Below are 20,014 nucleotides of genomic sequence, written 5' to 3' on the forward strand. Positions count from 1 at the left end.
CTAAGCAGTTCTGGTTGCTTTTATTGGAAAGTAGAATTTAGAAGCCAAGATCTGGGAATTAATGTTTGTTCATTTCCACTGGGATGTCATTACTATAAGGACTTTTCAGCAGACACAGCTAGGAAATATATGTATATATGCTAAGCCGTGCATACACATCTGTCTATTTTTTAAAATCTATCTATGTATCTATGTATTTATCTATCATGTATCTATCATCTATCTTAAATATCATGCTTTAACACCAATGACTTTTACTCCAGTTCAACTTCACATCCTTCATTTTACCCCTCCCATTTCTTTATTTGTTATTTCTTTCTCCAACTGTGAGAAATTCAGCTCTCTCATTACATACAATATATTTACTTATTTTACATCAATTCTAATGTATACATATAGTTTTAGAATTGCTAACCATATCATGTGAGAAACATATTCCCTAGGTGGATTACGGGATTTATGTGCAGTTCTTTTTAGCCTTAGTCATAGACTATGTTAAAATACTGCTTTCCAAAGTTTTTTAGGTTAGTTCTTTTCTTGCTCACCCCATTCAGTTTGGTTATGTTATTCATTATTAATACAGTTAGGTTTGTTGGTTAATATTTGTATTTCATTTTGGGTCCCTCCCACCCATATTCAGATCCTTAAAGTAAAAAAAAAAAATGTTTATTTATTTTTGAGAGAGAGAGAACACAAGCAGGGGAGGGGCAGAGAGAGAGAGAGGGAGACACAGAATCCGAAGCAGGCTCCAGGCTCTGAGCTGTCAGCACAGAGCCAGACGCGGGGCTTGAACTCACAAACTGTGAGATCATGACCTGAGCCGAAGTTGGACACTCAACCAACTGAGCCACCCAGGTACCCCAACCATATCCAGATTTTTAAAAATTAACCTGTTTATTTTGGAAGGTATGTGGAAGGTATGTGAAATATACTTATGATTCTAAGAATCAGAGATATACAAAAGGATATACTCTAAAAAGTGACACTTTACTCTTATCCCTGCTACTCTGATCCTGTTTTCTACTGTTCACCACACTCCCAAATACTTCTGTAGGTAACTTGTCTCTTTAGTTACAGGTTTATCCTTCTGGTGTTGTTTCTTTTCTTTCCTTTTAAAAATTAATTAAGTAATTTTTGCACAAAAAAGCAGACGTGTGTATTTTCTTATATCCTCTTCTTTCTTAAATAAAGGATCACATAATGTAGATATTCTTTAGTGACTTTCTTTTCAGATTTAGCATGTTCTAGAAATCATTTTAAAGAGATTTTAAAAATCTGTCTCATTATGTTATATAGCTGCATAACACTCCCTTGTGTGGATATACTGTAATTTATTTAACCAATTTCCTACTCTGGAATTTATATTTATTTATATAAATATGTTTTATATATTTAAATTTATATTTATACAAATATGAATGCTGTAATGACTAATGATATGTATGTGAAATTTTGTATTATTAGAGGTATACCTTCAGAGTAGATTTTAAAAATGGAATTGATGTGTCAAAAGGTAAGTGTATATGTCGCTTACTTAGGTCTTATCAATTGTCTTTCTAAAAGGATTATATCACTTTTTTTTTGTCTTTCAGTTTTTAATACTTCTCTGTATATTACAGATACGAGCACTCTCATCTTAAAATTTTATTTATTGTTTTTAACAAATATTTATAGTTTTATGTAATTCCTATATCTATCTTTGTATGATTTTTTTCTGGTAAGATCACTTGAATAAAAATACTTTTTTAGATGTCATGATGTTTACAGTTTTCTTCTGTGACAGGCATGTGAAACTATTTCTCTGCTTAAGCAACTCTGGCCAGAAGGATCTGACATTCGGCGTGTTCTTTGCGTTTCTTCATGCTCGTTGTCTTTGAGAATGTACCATCACTTTTTAGAAAACAGGAACAAGACTATCTCTGATCAGAACACTGACATCCAAGAGGTGTGATTATTATAACTTTCCTGTGAAATGTCATTGCTGTCCACTTTTGAAATTTTATTGATTTCTATCTGCCTTTTCTTCCTTTTGGTATTTTATTTATTTCCCTAGTTTATTCATATAAATTTCCCCCCAAGAGGGAAAAACTGGAATTTGTTTACAGGAAATATCTATTATATTGTTATATGATCTAGTGTTTTACTATACAGATTTTTGTACTTCTTAGTACCCATTCAAGTCACATTTGTCCAATCATCCAGAAGAAGGAGGAATAAGAAAGGAAATTAGCACATGGTGAGAGCTTACATTATCATGTTCTGGGCTCTATGCCTTGTGCCTTTATATACTCACAACTGCATTTTAAGGGAGGTATTGTTATTCCCACTTCACATATGGGAACACCTGAGGTTCAGATAGTCCAGGAAACATTCCTCAATTAAATAGCAGTGTGAATTGAACCCATGTCTGTTTTGTTCAAATTCCATAATACCAAACTGTCTTTAGAAAGAACATCCTCATTGTAGTGTCTTAGTGCCGTCCTTCCTAGAGAAGTACTAAAGGTCTTAAACTTTTTAAAAATTTTACTTTAATTTATTAAAAACTGTTTTTTAATGTTTATTTTTGAGAGAGGGAGAGAGAGAGAGAGAGGGTGCAAGTGGGGGATAGACAGAGAGAGAGGGAGACACAGAATCCGAAGCAGGCTCCAGGCTCTGAGCTGTCAGCACAGAGCCCAATGAGGGGCTCAAACTCACTAACTGTGAGATCATGACCTGAGCCGAAGTTGGAGGCTTAATGGACTGAGTCACCCAGGTACGCCCCCCTCACCCCCACCGAAGGTGTTAAACTTCTTTATGGTTGATAGAGTCCCCTAAGAATCTGCTGGCCAGTATGGATTTGCTCTCCAGTAAATAGTCCTCCTTATATATATATGTGTACATATGCACATGTACACACACATGTGTGTACACACATTATTTTATATACAACCTGACTGCGAGGGCATTCTTGCTTGAAAGTTTTTATTAAAGAAAAATGAAACATTTTGTAGCATTTTTGTACACTCTCAGAGAAATGAATAGGACTTATAGCATTTTACCTAACATCCTTTATATTTGGTTTTCCAATATCTACTTGAATATATTTTTAGTAAAATATTTTTTACATGATTAGGCACGACATTTTAAATTATTATCACAAAAATGATACCAGACCGAGTGTATCTCTGGAACTTCTCTAACTATTAGACTATTTGGCCTTCTGGGGGCATTCTGAAATAAGTCTTAGTTTTGTTTTACTGACAACCCTGCGAACATTTGAAGATGGCTTGGAGACCCTTGTCCCATTATGTTAAATATGCCCATTTCTTCACACTTTTTCTAATTGGGTAAGTTTTTTAGATGTGTCCTGGTTTATTCACTGTGGTAACGTTCAGTGTTACTTTTTTTTTTTTTTTACATTTTTTATTTCAACGTTTTTTATTTATTTTTGGGACAGAGAGAGACAGAGCATGAACAGGGGAGGGGCAGAGAGAGAGGGAGACACAGAATCAGAAACAGGCTCCAGGCTCCGAGCCATCAGCCCAGAGCCCGACGCGGGGCTCGAACTCACGGACCGTGAGATCGTGACCTGGCTGAAGTCGGACGCTTAATCGACTGTGCCACCCAGGCGCCCCATCAGTGTTACTTTTAAAGTATGAAGCTTTAGTGGCTCCTGAGTGGCTAGTCGGTTAAGCGTCCGACTTCGGCCCAGGTCATGATCTCACGGTTTGTGGGTTCGAGCCCCGTGTTGGGCTCCGTGCTGATAACTCAGAGTCTGGAGCCTGTTTCAGATTCTGTGTCTCCCTCTCTCTGCCCCTCCCCTGCCCACGCTCTGTCTCTCTCTGTCTCAAAAATAAATAAACATTGAAAAAAAAAATTTAAAGTTGATGCTTTAGGGACACCTGGGTGGCTCAGTCGGTTGAGCATCCAACTTTGGCTGAGGTCGTGATCTCATGGCTTGAGGGTTCGAGCCCCACATCAGGCTCTGTGCTGAGAGTTCAGAGCTTGGAGCCGGCTTCAGATTCTGTGTCTCCCTCTCTCTCTCTGCCCCTCCTCGCTCGCTCTGTCTCTCTCAAAAATAAATAAAAAGATGAAAAAAATTTAAAGTATGATGCTTTAGACAGAATAGGGCATTTTAAGTATGGCTCCATCAGTGCAAAGCGCTGTGGGATCATGGCTTCTTTAGATGGTGGACCAGCTCACCTAAAGTTAGGCTTAACTAAAAATACTAATGAATGCTTTATGTAAACTGCTCTTCAGCTGGCAGTTCCCTGTCCCCTTACCTGAATTCTGTATTTTATATACATTCAAATTTATGTATGAAGAAAAAAACTCAAAAACATAGAATTACGAATGTAATAAAGTGTGATTCCTACACAGGAAAATGTGGCTGCTGACTGTTGTGGTACTACATGCAATTCATAGCCTGGTGGTCTCTATTTTGCCTTCTTTATTTTATTCAGATGGAAAGTAATTGCTTAAACATGATGCAAGAAATGGAAGATTTGTGTAAACTGCATTGTCTCAGTGTGGTTTTTCTACTCCACTCACCTCTTTCTCAAAGGGCCTGTGCTAGATTCATCACTTCCCATTGGGCTAAGAACATTCAGACTTTCTTGAAAATGGTAAATATGCTCTGTATTAGTTTGTTTATTTTTTGTTTCAATTGTGTGATATAAAGAAACCACAGTCACCTTCAAAACAGACTTAAAAAGGAATAATGGCAGCCCTTTGGGGACTTTAAAGGTTTAATGGCCCAAGTCATTTTCTTGCTAATTTCAACAACTCTGTTTGGTAATAATAACAAACAGCATGCTATATATCCAGTCTAAGGAAAAAACTCTCTATTTTCCTTCTTCCAGTTTCTGTCAAGATCCGGTTTTTGTGTTCTTAATTATGTGAGATTGGTAACCATTGTATTCTGCTCTTGAGAGGAATTAAAGATATAAATGTAATAGTTATTTTTGTCCATTACAGATATTACTTAGAGAATATTTGTAGACTGTAGGAAAATAGCAAAAACAAAAGAAAAACTTACCCAGGTACCCACTATTCAAGTCAATAACTATTAATATTTTGGTTTATTCTCTTAATTTTAAATGAATAAGTCTTTCTGTTATTTTTTGTTAGTGTTTGAGACATTGGAATGAATATATATATTCACATTCATATATGACATTTTCTTCTCACATATTTTTAGAAATTTTCTTTCATACTCTTGGTTTAGCATAATTTTTTAGTGGCCACTATTTTTGTAATGGATGTACCATGGTTTACTCACCCATTCTTATATTGTGGAATATTAAGAGGGTTTTAATTGTTATAAATGCTGCTGCTATTCTCCTGGTTTTTGAGTGTAAGCCTTTTCCTTTGATTTGGGGATGTTGACTTAGACTTCATGCCCAGAAGTGGGATTAGTGGATCAATTTAAATGGAAAATTTAAAAAAAAATTTTTTTTAATGTTTATTTATTTTTGAGAGAGAGACAGACTGCAAGCAAGGGAGGGGCAGAGAGAGAGGAAGACACAGATCCAAAGCAGCTCCAGGCTCTGAGCTGTCAGCACAGAGCCCAATGTGGGGCTCAAACTCACAAACCATGAGATCATAACCTGAGCCAAAGTTGGACATTCAACCAACTGAGCCACCCAGGCGCCCCTAAATGGAAAATTTTAGAGAATCTTGACACTTTTAGTCAAAATATTCAAGAAAATTATTTTAGAACCAATCAATTAGTAAGCTAGCCCCAAAATATTTATCTAATGTATATGCATTGTGTGAATCAATGGGGATACAGTGAGAAAAATAAGACTATATTTACCCATCTCCTCCTACCACTTTCATAGAGCTACATTTTGCAGGAAGACAGATACTGATTTTTTAAAATTAATATGAAGGAAGAATTACAGGATACTTTAGAGTCTGGTGATAAAAAGTCTCAGTTCAGTTAGAAAAGGATGGCTTCTTCCAAGAATTGAAGAGATGTGAAGTAATGCAAATATTGAAGGATGAGTAGGGATTGGCAAGTTGGTGAGAGGAAGGACACTGGATTCTAGGAGATGAAACAGCATGCGGGATCATCCTGACAATGGCATGATCAAGGAACTGGAATACAACTTGTAGAACTAGAATAGAAAGAGAAAGTGATAAAGCTGAAGAGATGGGTAAGAGACAAATCATATAGGTCTGTATAGGTCCTGTGAAGAGAATGTGGAGATTTAACTTGATCATAAGCACAATGAGAACCAACTGAATGATTGCAAAGAGATGAATGGCACTTTCATTAAAAAAAAATTTCTTCTGGGCGCCTGGGTGGCTCAGTCGGTTAGGCGTCTGACTTCAGCTCGGCATGATCTCACAGTCTGTGAATTAGAGCCCTGCGTGGGACGCTGTGCTGAAACCTCAGAGCCTGGAGCCTGCTTCTGATTCTGTGTCTCCCTCTCTCTGCCCCTTCCCCTGCTCATGCTCTCTCTCTGTCACAAAACAAAACATTAAAAAAAAATTTCTGTGGCTTACAATGCAGAGAGTTCATTGTAGAGGTAAAAACGGATTTGGGGAAACCATTTGGGTGATTGTTACCTCAGTTGATATATGTGCTAATGATATTAGGGACTAAGGAAATGGTAAGTAGGGATGAATAGCAGTAGGCAATTTCAAGAATTATTTAAAGTATAAAATTAAGTTTAGTGTGGGCATGAGGAAAAGGGAGGAGTCAAATGACTCTAGATCTCTGGCTAGAGCATTTGTGGGGACAGTATCATTGTATGAAGTATAATTGCGAAGAAAGATTATGAATTCAGTTTTGGGAATATTGAGTTTATGATGCCAGTGAAATATCCAAATGGAGATATCTAGTAGACAATTTGAAATACTGGTTTGGAGCTTAGTGGAGTGGAATAAGTTGGTGGTAAAGAATTGGGAATCACTAGCCTATGGATGTTAATTAATGCCATGGCGGTGGATAAACTTATTTTAGGAAAGACAAGAGGGCCTAGGACAGAGACCTGAGATACTCCAATATTAAATGGTTAGGGATAGATTGACACTAGCAAAAGACACTGAGAAGGAGCTGCTTAGATGAATAGAGCAGAAAGCTAAGACAATAGATTGTTGTGAAGGTCAAAGGAACTGGGATTTTCAAAAGGTGGTTGTGGTTAATAGTACCAAATGCTATGGAGGTTGAGGACCAAAAATACTACTTTGGGTTTAATGACATAGGACTCACTGTTGATTTTAATGAAGAGACATATTAATGGAGAGCCTAGAAGCAAAAATCTATGGTAGAGTGGGTTCAGTGGTGAATGGAAAGGAGAAAATAAAGGTGAAAATAAGTTTATATGTAACAGGTTGAGATTAAGGAAAGTGACACAGGATAAAATGGGATAGGAAAGTGTGTCTATTAGGAATGTTTTTAAAATGGCAAAGACAGAGCATGTTTAAATGCTGATCATAAAATTAAGAGAATAGGATGAAAATACAAGGAAAGTAAGGTGAGAGGGGATAGGATCCAGAGTATATTCTTATACAGAGGGAGCAATGTTGCCATTTTTATAGGAGACAATAAAGAAAGAACAGTGCAACATTGGCTGTGATAGAAGTTGTAGGATAACTTTGTTCCCATGTGCTGGTTCAATTTTCTTTGTAAAGTAGGAGACAAAGTCATATGCTGAATGTTGTGGCAAGGAAGCAAGCCCAGAAGTTTAGAACCAGGAAATATTTTGCAAATATTTATTGGGGAACTTAGGGGAGTAAACTATACTGAGAAACAGACATACCATTCTGTCCTGCCTAGCACTTTTGAATGCTTATTTGAAGTTTTTGACAAAATAATTATAGTGGCATCACTTTGTATTATTGTATGATTTTGTTTTTCTGTAGTCTCAACAACATGGCCGTAGGCACAAGGAAAGCAACTAATTGGATGCTATGGAAAAAAGGGACAAGATAATTTAGGCACAAAATTGCTATTAGTGGATCTATACGGTTTGATGGAAAATAAAAAAGGAAAAGAGACTTTAGTATCTTTGCAAGAGGGTAGTAAAAATGATAGACTAGGAAACAAAGTTTCCTGGAGACAAACCAAATGGACTCTATTGGATAAGGAGAAAGTAGAGGAGCTGTAGAACTGGAGGTCCTGATATGATCAATAAAGAATTGTGAATGATCATTAGACAAAGTTAAAGGCATGGGTCAACAGGTGGGAGTGAGGAAGTATTCATCAGGGAGTGTGGCAGACGCTATTGTTGTTTCCTTATCTATGTCTCCCACTTACCTATTTTTCCGTCTTACTGTAAGTGCAACTCTCTGCCTGAAGGTTTTGTCTTCTTGATCTGAAATGCTGGGGTATTAATGTTTCTCATGCCTTCCACCAATGACAGATGAGGAGTTGGTGGATGAAGACCCCAGCTTCCTTGTATACAGGTTGAGATAACTCTGAAATGTAGTTAGGGATTCTTTAGGGATTGGGGAAAAATAATAATTGTTGGTCTATGTATAACAAATATTATTGAAAAAGACAATTACCATCTTCTGCCCCCACTATATCTCCCTCATAAAGTGTCCATGAGTTGAGGAGGGGGAGAGAGTTGGGGAATAAATGAATAGAATCACCATAAGTGGGGTGGGAAGGGCATGATAGAATCTTCCTAAAGTTTCAGGGGTCTGTGTATAAAAAGAAGCTGTGATTTAGTTCCCAGGAAAAAGACTGGGAGAAAGCTAGCCTCACCTAGGATACCTGTGGCTATGTATGCCAGGGAACTTGTCTGGAAAATGCAGTGTGTTGTCTAGGCATGAAAGTGTGGGAAATCTTCCCTATGCTTCCTGAGGGAAGGCATCTGAAAATTCCTGTAGGCTCTAAATGAGTCATGGTAGTTGATCGAGAGGGAAGGAGAACCTGTGATTCTTCACAGAGTTCTCAGAAGCCAGATGAGGGGATTTAAGTGGGAAATGAGATGGAAAAAAACCCTCTAAATTTGAAGACTATATTTCAGTAGACTAGGAATTCCATGGAACCAACTAGAGGCCAATCCATGGCCATTTGACCATTTAATCTCTATGGAAGAGATCTGGGACTATTGCCTGTATAGAATACTAAAGAGTGAGGTATAACTGGAGACAGCCATACTGAGTGGTAGGCACTTTTTTTTTTTTTTTTTTTTTTTTTTTTTTTACTGAAATGAGGATGACACTTAGGTAACACTCCTGTCAACGTCTGGCATGGGAGATGCAGCTGAGACTCATGAAGGGAATTGATCTGAGTGTGACTAGGAAGTAATTGAATTGGATTTTACTTTGTAGTGCTTAGATTATATTTATTGAAATAGCATAATAGGGATGTAGGATCAACAATTAAAGTTAAGAAACAAATATTCATGATTGTTTATCTAGGTTTGTGTTTATGGGCATTTGCAACTGTTCTAACAGAAGTGTTACAAGGTTTTGTGTTGTGGTGAACACAAGATCATGTGGTTCTGCTGATGCTTTGGGGAGAAAATATTTTCCTATATCCCAAATCCCATTGGGGAATTTTTCTCTAGGTAAGTTTTAAATGTTTACGTATTTATTTTGAGAGAGAGAGAGAGAGAGAGAGAGAGAGAGAATCCCAAGAAGGTTCCACGCTGTCAGCGCACAGCCCCACAGGGAACTCGATCTCAAGGACTGTGATATCATGGCCTGAGCCGAAATCAAGTGTTGGATACTTAGCCGACTGAGCCACCCAGGTGCCCCTCATTTATAGAGTTTTATAAGCAATTTTCTTTATGGACAATGGTCATTAGGTGAAAAGGATATTATAAAGTCTGTCTAAATTGTGGAATGTTCTAAGATGGCTCTGCAGGACATTGTGGTTGTAGCTGATAGAAACCGTCATTCTTTAATTAGGATGGCATGGACTTCTGGGCAAGATAGGAATAGCTACCAGTTATTTTGCACCAGATTTATGTGTGTACTTTACCTAGCCTATTAACATACAATACTACTACTCTTATATCTTCATTTTACAAATGGAAAACTTGGGCTCAGAAAGGTTAAGTGGCCCATTAGCACAACTGAGTGATCGAGTTGGAGCTAACTTCATTTCTCTCCAGCCTCCAAATCTGTGCCATTCCCACCATCCTCTGCTCTCTTAATGCGGGGAAACAACTGATTATCCCACAGTCAAGCATCCCTCTGTTCCTTTCTATTCTCCATGCTTCATTTTGGTAGCACCCAGTGACTGGAAGTGTAAATTCAGGTAGCCTCTGAAATGTTCACAAAGAAAGGCATGTTCTGAGGCCTCTGGAGAAAGCAGCTAAGCAAACTGAAGGGAGAGTTTAATGTTTACTCACATCTTGACACTTGGAGACCACATGGAGGCACCTCTTGTAGGAAGTGTATAAAATGAGGAATATTTGCTATACTATTTTCACACGTTACTGTGTACTTAGTAGTATTTTGTGAAAGGATTAGGTGGAGAGAACCTTACATGACAGTGGTTTTCCAAGTATGGTTCCCTTGACCAACAGCATCAGCATCACCTGGGAACTTCTTAGAAATGCAAATTCTTAGGCTCTACCCCAAACCTACTGAATCAATCTCTGGGGATGATGCCTAGTAGTCTGTGTTTTATCTGAAAATCTTTCCATGTGAGGCTTATGCTGAAGTTTGAGAACCACTGCTCTATGACTCTGTGGAGGTCTTTTTAGTATTTTATTATTGTTTAAATTACACTATAGGCAGGAGGCTCCTACTTTGATATTTATGATTTCTCATGAACCTTGGGCAGTCTCCCTAACTTATTTGGTCAAAACTAGGTTTTCAAAGCAGTAGCCCATAGCCACAAGTGGATATTGAGTGTTTGAAATGTGGGTAGTCTGAATTGAGGTGTGCTCTAAGTTTAAAAGAAACACCAGATTTCAAAAGAATTTAGTATGAAAAACACATAAACTATTTTGTTGATATTTTTACATGGATTACACATTGAAATGATAACATTTTGGATATGTCATGTTAGATCAATAAATTAATTTTGCTTTTTTTTAAAAATGTGACTTCTAGAAAATTTAGAATGAGATATATGCTGCTTGCCCATGTTATGTTTCTATTGGATACTTCTGGGGTCAGTTTCCACATCAACACAGATAAATAAATTGTTCATGTTCGGAAAGTGGTTTTATCATTGAGGGATTGTGGAGCAGAGAACACTCGGTTTTCCCCCTACTGAACTTTATTCCCCTAACGCTATCTTTGGCTGAAAAGATGACTAAGCTTTTACTCGCTGAGGTTGTCTACTCATGTCTACTCAGCTCTGAACTAAGTGTGGCCAGTGAAGACATTCTGCCTGTGTTAGACATGAAGATAACCTCACTGTCATAAACTCCACAAGAGCACACCAAAGTAGATGGAGCGGAATCTTTGAGTTTGAGGATTCAGCATCTTCCCCCGAACAAATGCCATATTTTAAATCCTCTTTTGACCTGAAAGTAAAACCAGAAAACATTAAAACCTCAGTAAAGAACAGAGGCGCATTTGAAAGCAGAAGTATTTCTGTAGCATTGGAACTATATCTGTGCATTAGTGTGAGGAAAAAAATTGTATTGAGTCCAACACAGGTTTCTGTGATTCAGAATAAGGAACGATGTTGAATTAATTTTTTGGTCAGTTTGGTTTTATTTTATGATCCAGTCTTTTTAGATATAAAGCATTCATCATTATCCAGCTCAAAAGGTCTTACATTAATAAGAATTGGAGGAACCTTGCCAACTTGCCTTTCATTGGATTATTGATGTGTTTGAAGTCGTATAATAGTTTATTGCTAGTATAACAATTGTCAGTGACTTGGTTTTATTTCTAATTTTCAGAAAAAGTGGTGTGAATATTTCATCCTAAGTAATATAAACATTTTTGAATTTTGGAATCTGAATTTAATTCACCTTTGCGACTTAAGTGATGAGCTTTTGTTGAAGAATATTGCTTTTTACTATGAAAATGAAAATGTTGAAGGTACCATCTTAATATATTATAATAATTGTACTTTCACCCAGAGATAAACATTATAAAGAACTTAAAATTTCAAAATAATTTTCCTATATGTCCAACATATAACATAACAATTATTTTCCTCCCAATCTTTGTTTATACATGTATATAAGTTTTATTTAGTTGCAATCAGAGTGAATGTTATATTTTTAAAAATTTTAACTTAATATACTCCACAAGTATTCTTAGAAAAAATATGTGTTTGGGTATTTAGCATTTCTGGATCATTTTAACAGTTGAATTTTTCATTTAAATATATGCATAACATTTAAAAAATATTTACTTTAATTAATATAATCAACCTATTACTATGAGATATTTAGGGAATTTTAATTTTTTCCCAAAGATAAAGCTGATTTATATATTTGGAAAAAAAATAAAAAATTAAAATTTATTTTTCTTTCTTTGAATTATTTTCTTAGAATAAATTTTCTGCTGTTTCTTAATAGCCAAAAGGGAAAAAAAAACATGTTTTAAGAGAGCTATAGCCTACTGTATACTATTGAAACTTATTTGACCTCTAGAATTTGGTTCCTACACATAGCAAACATTGGAATGAGTTAACTGCATTTAAGTTTAGCAACCCTCTGCAAATTTTCTCATCTCTGAAAAATGAGCTTTATTCAGTTTTATTGGTTGTAGAAGTTATATGTGGCATAACCTTTTTTAACCTTATAAAATTGATATCCACAGTTATTGTTAGCTAAGACAGTTGTAATCTTAATACTTAGCTATCAAATAGGAAAACAAGATAATTTGAAAATCTATAGTCCCATTAGGGACCATATTCATTTAGGTTTCGTGTGGAACTCACTGAAAATTTCACTGTTTGAGAAATATTTCAGAACTCTATGAATTTAGTAAAAATGTGTGCTTCTCTCTATATAGGAATGACTTTTAATGTTTAGTACTTTTAAATATTATATAGGCCTACATTTGAATTTGGGAGATGTCATTATGAAGGATTATGAACATCTCTGGAATACTGTGTCAAAGTTGGTCAGAAAGTTTTCTGTTGGAAAGCCATTTCCTCTGAGAACAACAAAACTTTCTTTTCTTGAAAAGAGTCCATCACCAATCAAAGGTAATAAATCTATAAATTAATTTGAAATGACAGTTCAAGTCTCTGAAAATGTTTTGAATGCACCACTAACTAAATGCTACAGGTCTAAATTATTTTCTGACACTATGCATTTTAATAATAAGTTACCTCTCACTCTATCATTGGGGTTATATATATATATATATATATATATATATATATGTTTTGTGTGTGTGTGTGTGTGTGTGTGTGTGTGTGTATATATATATATATATATATATATATATATATATATATGTTTTGCTCGTAACTAATTGTTGCCAGTTAAAAAAAAATGCCAGTTATATGTGAGTTTCATTTCTATCAATATGGCGGTATAAATCAGGTAAAAAAATCTCTTTCGGGAAACAATTGAAATGCTGGTCAGACACACCAAACATCTTTTTGTATTATCACAGCTAAACTCAAAAAAATAGAAGGGAAATTCCAGGAGTCAAAAGTAAAGGGAGAGGCTGATCTCTGGGTAATTCAAAATGAATTACTCTGATAATTTTTAATTATAAGTCCATCTTCCCAAGAATCTGTGGTTTCAATTACATTGTAAGTAGGGTCAAGATAACACTAAGCCAGATAAATAAGGTGATCAGAAGAATCTGGTACATTCTCTGTAGGGGAAAAACATCATAAGGCCTGGTTTTACAGGATACATGTTTTACTCATACTCTGACAAATTTGAGTACAAATACAAATTTATAAAACAACAGAGGAAATAAACTGCTAAGAGAAACAATAAGCTATGGAACTAGAATAATTTTGTAATTATCAAAAGTAGAATATACTATATACATACTTAAAATGCTTAAAAAAATAAAATATGAAATTTGAAACATGAGAAATAAAGTAACCAAAGTTGTAGAAATGAAAATATTGTCAATAGATAGGTTAAAAAGCTGATTGGATATTGCTAAAGAGAATGTGTGAACTAGAAATAGATCAAAAGAATTACACTTCAAAATAGAGATGACCATGTTATATACCTTAAGCTTATACAATATTATATGTCAGTTACATCTCAATAAAGCTGGAAAGAACTTAAGAAGAAAAAAAGAAATAAGAGATGAAACAATAAAAAAAGATATGTCAAAAAAGAAGATATAATGAAGAAGTCAAGCCTTTCATTCATTTGGAGATTCACAAGGAAAGAATGAACCAATGTGGGTTAGACAATATTTGAGGAGATCGTGGCTGGGTATTGCCTGGATTGATGAAAGACAAGAATTGCACATATAAGGATGTATGATGAATCCCAAGTGGGCTAAATTAAACATAAGCATGTATACACTCATAGATAAAAACACACACTGGATACAATATAGTAACGCTGTAGAATACAAAAAAATAAATATCTTAACAAGAGTTAAAGAACAAAAATTAGTCTATGATACACTACCCTATAACAGTGATAGAAATCAGAATATAGTGAAATTACATATAATTCTTAAAATATCATTTAAGAATGAAGAAATAATTCACCATTGTAAGAAATACAAAAACGAATTTATCCATCATCATAGCATCACAGAAGATGTTTCCATACGATTGAATTTCAGGAAGAATAAAATGTCCCCCTAAGGAATATGAGAAGGAAAGCTAATGGGAATTTGGGATGTGTTGATATATTTCCAAATATGGGGGAAGAATATATATACTTTTATATCCAGATGAGTTTCACCAAGACTTAAAATTTTTTTTTTTTATCTTTAAAAAAAATTTTTTTTAACGTTTATTTATTTTTGAGACAGAGAGAGACAGAGTATGAACAGGGGAGGGGCGGAGACAGAGGGAGACACACAATCTGAAACAGGCTCCAGGCTCTGAGCTGTCAGCACAGAGCCCGACGCAGGGCTCAAACCCACGGACCGTGAGATCATGACCTGAGCCAAAGTCGGACGCTTAACCGACCAAGCCACCCAGGCGCCCCAAGACTTAAAATTAAAAAAAAAAAATTTAAGTGTTTATTATTTTCGAGAGAGAGAGAAACAGAGTGCGTGTGGGGAAGGGGCAGAGAGAGCAGGAGACAAAGAGTCCCAAGAAGGCTCCAGGATCTGAGCTGTCAGCAGAGAGCCCAAAGCAGGGCTCAAACCCATGAACTGTGGGATCATGACCTGAGCTGAAGTCAGACGCTCAACCAACTGAGCTACCCAGGCACCCCTCACCAGACACAGACTATTGAGTGCAAGTAATTTATTGATCCCAGGAAGAGCAAATAAGGAAGTGGTTAGGTAAGATCGGGAAGAGAACAAAACCAATGTAGGACAGGCTACTGGTTTCCACTGTGGGTAACTACAGGTAGATTTCACTGAGAATCTTAGAATGGTGTACAAACCACCTCAGAGATGTCTCACCTGAAGAGACTGGGGCATTTACTGTGAAATTCTTGTCATGTTTTTGGCTGAGGGTTATCTCTGGGGCAGTGGAGACCCAGCACTTCTGGCCTTCTTCACATGGCTGTAAGAAGAAAAGTGCTCTGGCAGAGACTTGGAGGAGGAAGATGTCAGGCAAACACAGAACAGTGAACACCAAGGGATTAACAGGCACAGCAATAGCAGCTTACCTAGAATTATGAACCAGATAGTAATAAAAAAGCATTTATTAGCCAAATATTATATATAGGATATATGTGTGTTATGTACGGTATCTATCAAGTTTATGTGTATATATAGAAATACATATACACATATATATCTATACATGGATATCAAAGAGCATGTAAGGAAATACTGTAATGATACCAAATTTCATTTCCCCTAACTTCTTTTTTATTTCATTTTCTTAAAAGTATTTATAGGGTAGATATCTGAGTAAGAGTTCCATATTCAAATTCCTTATAATGGGGGAACATAAAAGGAATAAAAAGGACACAGGTATTTTTCTACTTACTTACCTATGTGCCTAAATGCTGCCTATTTCGTTATACTCTGCTATGTTCCAAAATGTTTTAATGTGGGTAATAGCTGTATGGGAAGGTCTGGAATTGATAAATGTAAATAAAATAAATGAAAAATGGTTTTTAATGTAAAACTTTACAAAATGATGTATAATATTCCTGTATGAAAGTTTCACATTTTACAATGTCTTAATTTTTTTTTTTTTACTTCTTTACAGATACTTCCAAGGAAAATATTCCTAACTTGGGTTTTATTCCAATGTCATGTGAATTGGTTGATAAGTTTGTTGGTGACATTTTGAAAGATTTGCCTTTCTTAAAGAGGTATAAGAACAAAAATGTCTCAATAAATGATTGGGTGGACAAATGATTTACAACAAATGTTGCAATTCTATGAAGTGCAACAGATTAAATGGAATATATTAGATGCAATATGTGTTTGTAATACCGAATGAGTTTAATAGCAAATTTATCAGTGTCTTTGATCTTAACTAGGTTAAAATCAACATGGTTTAAAAAAATTTTTTTAATGTTTATTTCTTTTTGAGAGAGAAAGAGAGACAGAGCATGAACAGGGAAGGGGCAGAGAAAGAGGGAGTCAGAGGATCCGAAGCAGAGTCTAGGCTCTGTGCCGTCAGCACAGAGCCCAACGCAGGGCTTGAACTCACGAACCACGAGATCATGGCCTGAGCTGAAGTCGGTCACACTCAGCCACCCAGGTGCCCCCAAATCAACATGGTTTTAATCTTAGAGTAAAATTACTCCAGCTGGGGTTGCCTGGGTGGCCCAGTCGGTCAGGTGTTTGACTCCTGACTTTGGCTCAGATCATGATCTCACAGTTGGTGAGATCAAGCCTTGCAACTGGCTATGCGGGCTGTGCAGAGTCTGCTTGGGATTCTTTATCTCCCTCTCTCTGCCTTCCCCTGTCAATGCATGTGCACATGTGCAGCTCTCTTTTTCTCTCTCAAAATAAATAAATAAACATTTTTTAAAAAGTACTCCAGCTGGATGTTTTTAATTAATGGATCAATAATGAATATTTGTTGATGTTGACGGTACTGTTAGACATGTTGGCTAGATTCTGGGTTCTTAGGCACCTAATAAACTGCTTTTTGGATTCTAACACCCACATCATCTTACAGAAAGAGGAAAGGTGACTGTGATTTTTTAAAAATATTAAAAAATGAAATCTAAAAAAATGAAATCTGTGCTGTGTTCTGTTTGGAAGCATGAAATTTAAAATATGCATACATTTCTTTTTGTATCATAGCGATGATCCTGTTGTAACTTCACTGGTTAAACAAAAGGAATTTGATGAACTTGTGCATTGGCATTCTCACAGACCGCTTAGTGATGATTATGACAGGACAAAGTGTCAATTTGATGGTGAGTACTGTGACTCTGGTGAAATAAATTAAAATCAGTTTCAGTCTCTGCTTTTTATTTTGTAATGAAAAATTATCAGGTTAGGAGCCACAGTTATACTTCTTTTTTTTTTCTTTAATTTTTTTTGAGAGAGAGCTCATATGCATGTGCATGCAACTGGGAGAAAGACAGAGTGAGAGGCAGAGAGAGAATCTTAAGCGGACTCAGGGTTCGATTTCACAAGTGTGAGATCATGACCTGAGCTGAAATCAAGAGTCAGACACTTAACTGACTGAGCTACCCAGGCACCCTATAAGTTATATTTCTTGAATAATGATAGTCTACAAGGTATTTAGATGTATGACAGTAAAGATGGTAATGAAGAAGTCCCACTTCGTTTACTGATAGTCATAGGTACACAGGTATGCAGATGTCCTAGGAAGTGAACCAATCCTGCATTTGTCCCCATAAAAATTAGAAGCTGTTTTAAAGAAATATGGTTTATAGTTAAAATGCCTGTGTATTCCTTGAAGTTCAAAACACCAAGGCCATAGTCTTTCAAGCAATTTCAGCTGCTTTTACATCACCCAGTTGATTACGTGTACCATGTTCTAGCATTTTATGTACCTTCCTGCTGAGGATGGTTAGAACTGCAAAAAGAGGCCCATGAGATCACTAACAGTAGATCCATAGAGATCGAATTAGGGATCTTGTCTCATTGGTTCCCTTGTCTTCATCTCACTTTTGTCTATCCTGACGCTTAACCTCCACCCTTCTTCAAGTTGACAAAACTTACAGAAGAATTGAGGAGTGTGCATAGTAAGCTCGCTCATATGAAATACTTGTCAGTCTGCGTTTATAAATGGCTACTAAGATCCTGAAAGATGTGGGGGGGGGGTCTTTTAGATTAACCATTAATATCCTTCAAAGTGGTTTAATTTGATATATGTAGATATAGACACAGAAAAATTAACCAGCTTAATTATTGTCTAAATTGTAGCTTGTTTTGGGTGTGGGAGCAAGTCATACCTTGATTGTTGGGATTTCCTGTGTCATTGGATTTTTCCATAGTGAAAGTATTCTTCAACTGCTAAACTGTTGGCTCTGCAGCTATGGTTGGAGTAAGGATTTTCCTATCAAGTGATGCCAGAAGCCAGAATATCTAAGATGGATATATTCTAGATTTTGCCCCTACCTTCTTCTTAAACTCATTCACAGGGCACATAACAGAGGTAATACCTAGAATCTGTCATTCTTTGTAGCATCCTAATATTTGCTTTGGGAAGTAGACAGTGAAAGAGTGTTTTGTCACTTCTGTCCTTTAAATAAAGTAAGGAATTATTCCATAGACAAGATTTAGCCTGACTTAAGATTCCCGCTTTAACAAAACTAAATCAGACTAAATTACTATTCCAAACTAAAAAGTACATGTGTGCATGGGATGGTATGAAGAATTAGTGAGAATGTTACTGAAAAAAAATAATAGTTTTACATTTCAAGTCTTTTCTTTTTCAGAAAAATCTAGAGATCCTCGTTTTCTTAGGTCTGTGCAGAAGTATCATGTTTTTCAACGATTTTATGGGAGCTCATTAGAATCAGTCTCTCCAAAAGTTGTTGTAACTCAAGCTGTCAAGCCAAAGAGTAATTTCAGTGTACCCAAGAACAAAAAGGCACATGTAGGTTCTATTAATTCTATCACATTTAAAACTTTTTTTTTCCTTTTCTTAAGTTGATATTTGTTCAATTCCTTTGGTAGTTTCTTTCCATGCTATGCTTTTTCTTTTTATATATGATCGTTGGATTATTTATTATTTATTTGCTAAGAAAGTCTAACCTCCATATAAAAGGTTATATATGATGCACTGTGCATAATAAAATATATATATGTATTTGGAAAAGAATATAAGATATTAAGTTACTAAAGGCTTGGATTTAGAAATGTTGAAGTAAAATAAAAAATATAGTTCTTTGGGAGTTCTGGTCTATGATGACAATATAGGAATTTCCTGAAGTCACCTCCTCCTATAGACATAATGAATTTACAGAGACATACAGAAGAATTCTCCATGAAGACAACCAGAAACTAGAGAAAGAACTCCTACACATTGAACAAATGAGAAAAAACCCACAATGAAACAGGTAGAAGAGGCTGAGACACATTGTCGCCAAAAACTCCACCACTGGTGCAGAGACACAATTGGGAGAGAACTCACAAGTCTTCAGTTTTTCCCTCAGGAGGAAAGGATTGGGACCAAAATTTTGGGTCTAGCACCCCAACATTTTACTTCCACCTGAGGAATGAGCCTCCCTAAAACATCTAGCTTTGAAATGCCAACAAAGCTTGCATCCACAAGACCCACAAGACTTTAGCCTGGCTATCTCCCCAGGGCTCAGCACAGAGGCAGCGTACTAAACTGCTCATTCCCTATCTTTCTCCGAAAGAGGCTGATTTGCATACTTTAAAAGCAGGGAAAGAGGACTATAAGCATTGTTCTAGAGAAAACTATCAAATCACAAAGGAAGAGAAAAAGAGAAGAGAAGAATAAAGTCAGAAAAAAATTAGTGGCAATAGTAAGTCAATACCTATTAACAGTTAATTTAAATATAAATGGCCTAAATTCTCCAATCAAAAGACATAGAATGGCTGAATGCACACTAATACTAATACT

At 35.9% G+C, this 20,014-nt stretch overlaps 1 protein-coding gene across 2 annotated transcripts in view; it reads left to right on the plus strand.

Moving 5' to 3' along the window:
- The window catches only part of DDX60 (DExD/H-box helicase 60), a 113,531-nt gene that overhangs the window by 13,399 nt on the left and 80,118 nt on the right, over window positions 1–20,014 (plus strand). For both annotated transcript variants that reach the window (XM_043565932.1, XM_043565940.1), the window contains exons 7-13: window positions 1,784–1,945; window positions 4,443–4,604; window positions 11,814–11,955; window positions 12,920–13,075; window positions 16,199–16,304; window positions 17,251–17,366; window positions 18,861–19,021. In XM_043565932.1, coding sequence (XP_043421867.1) covers window positions 1,784–1,945; window positions 4,443–4,604; window positions 11,814–11,955; window positions 12,920–13,075; window positions 16,199–16,304; window positions 17,251–17,366; window positions 18,861–19,021 — 1,005 coding nt within the window. The remainder of the gene's footprint in view (window positions 1–1,783; window positions 1,946–4,442; window positions 4,605–11,813; window positions 11,956–12,919; window positions 13,076–16,198; window positions 16,305–17,250; window positions 17,367–18,860; window positions 19,022–20,014) is intronic.

This window comes from Prionailurus bengalensis, chromosome B1, assembly GCF_016509475.1.
Source record: "Prionailurus bengalensis isolate Pbe53 chromosome B1, Fcat_Pben_1.1_paternal_pri, whole genome shotgun sequence".
NCBI classification, from domain to species: domain Eukaryota; kingdom Metazoa; phylum Chordata; class Mammalia; order Carnivora; family Felidae; genus Prionailurus; species Prionailurus bengalensis.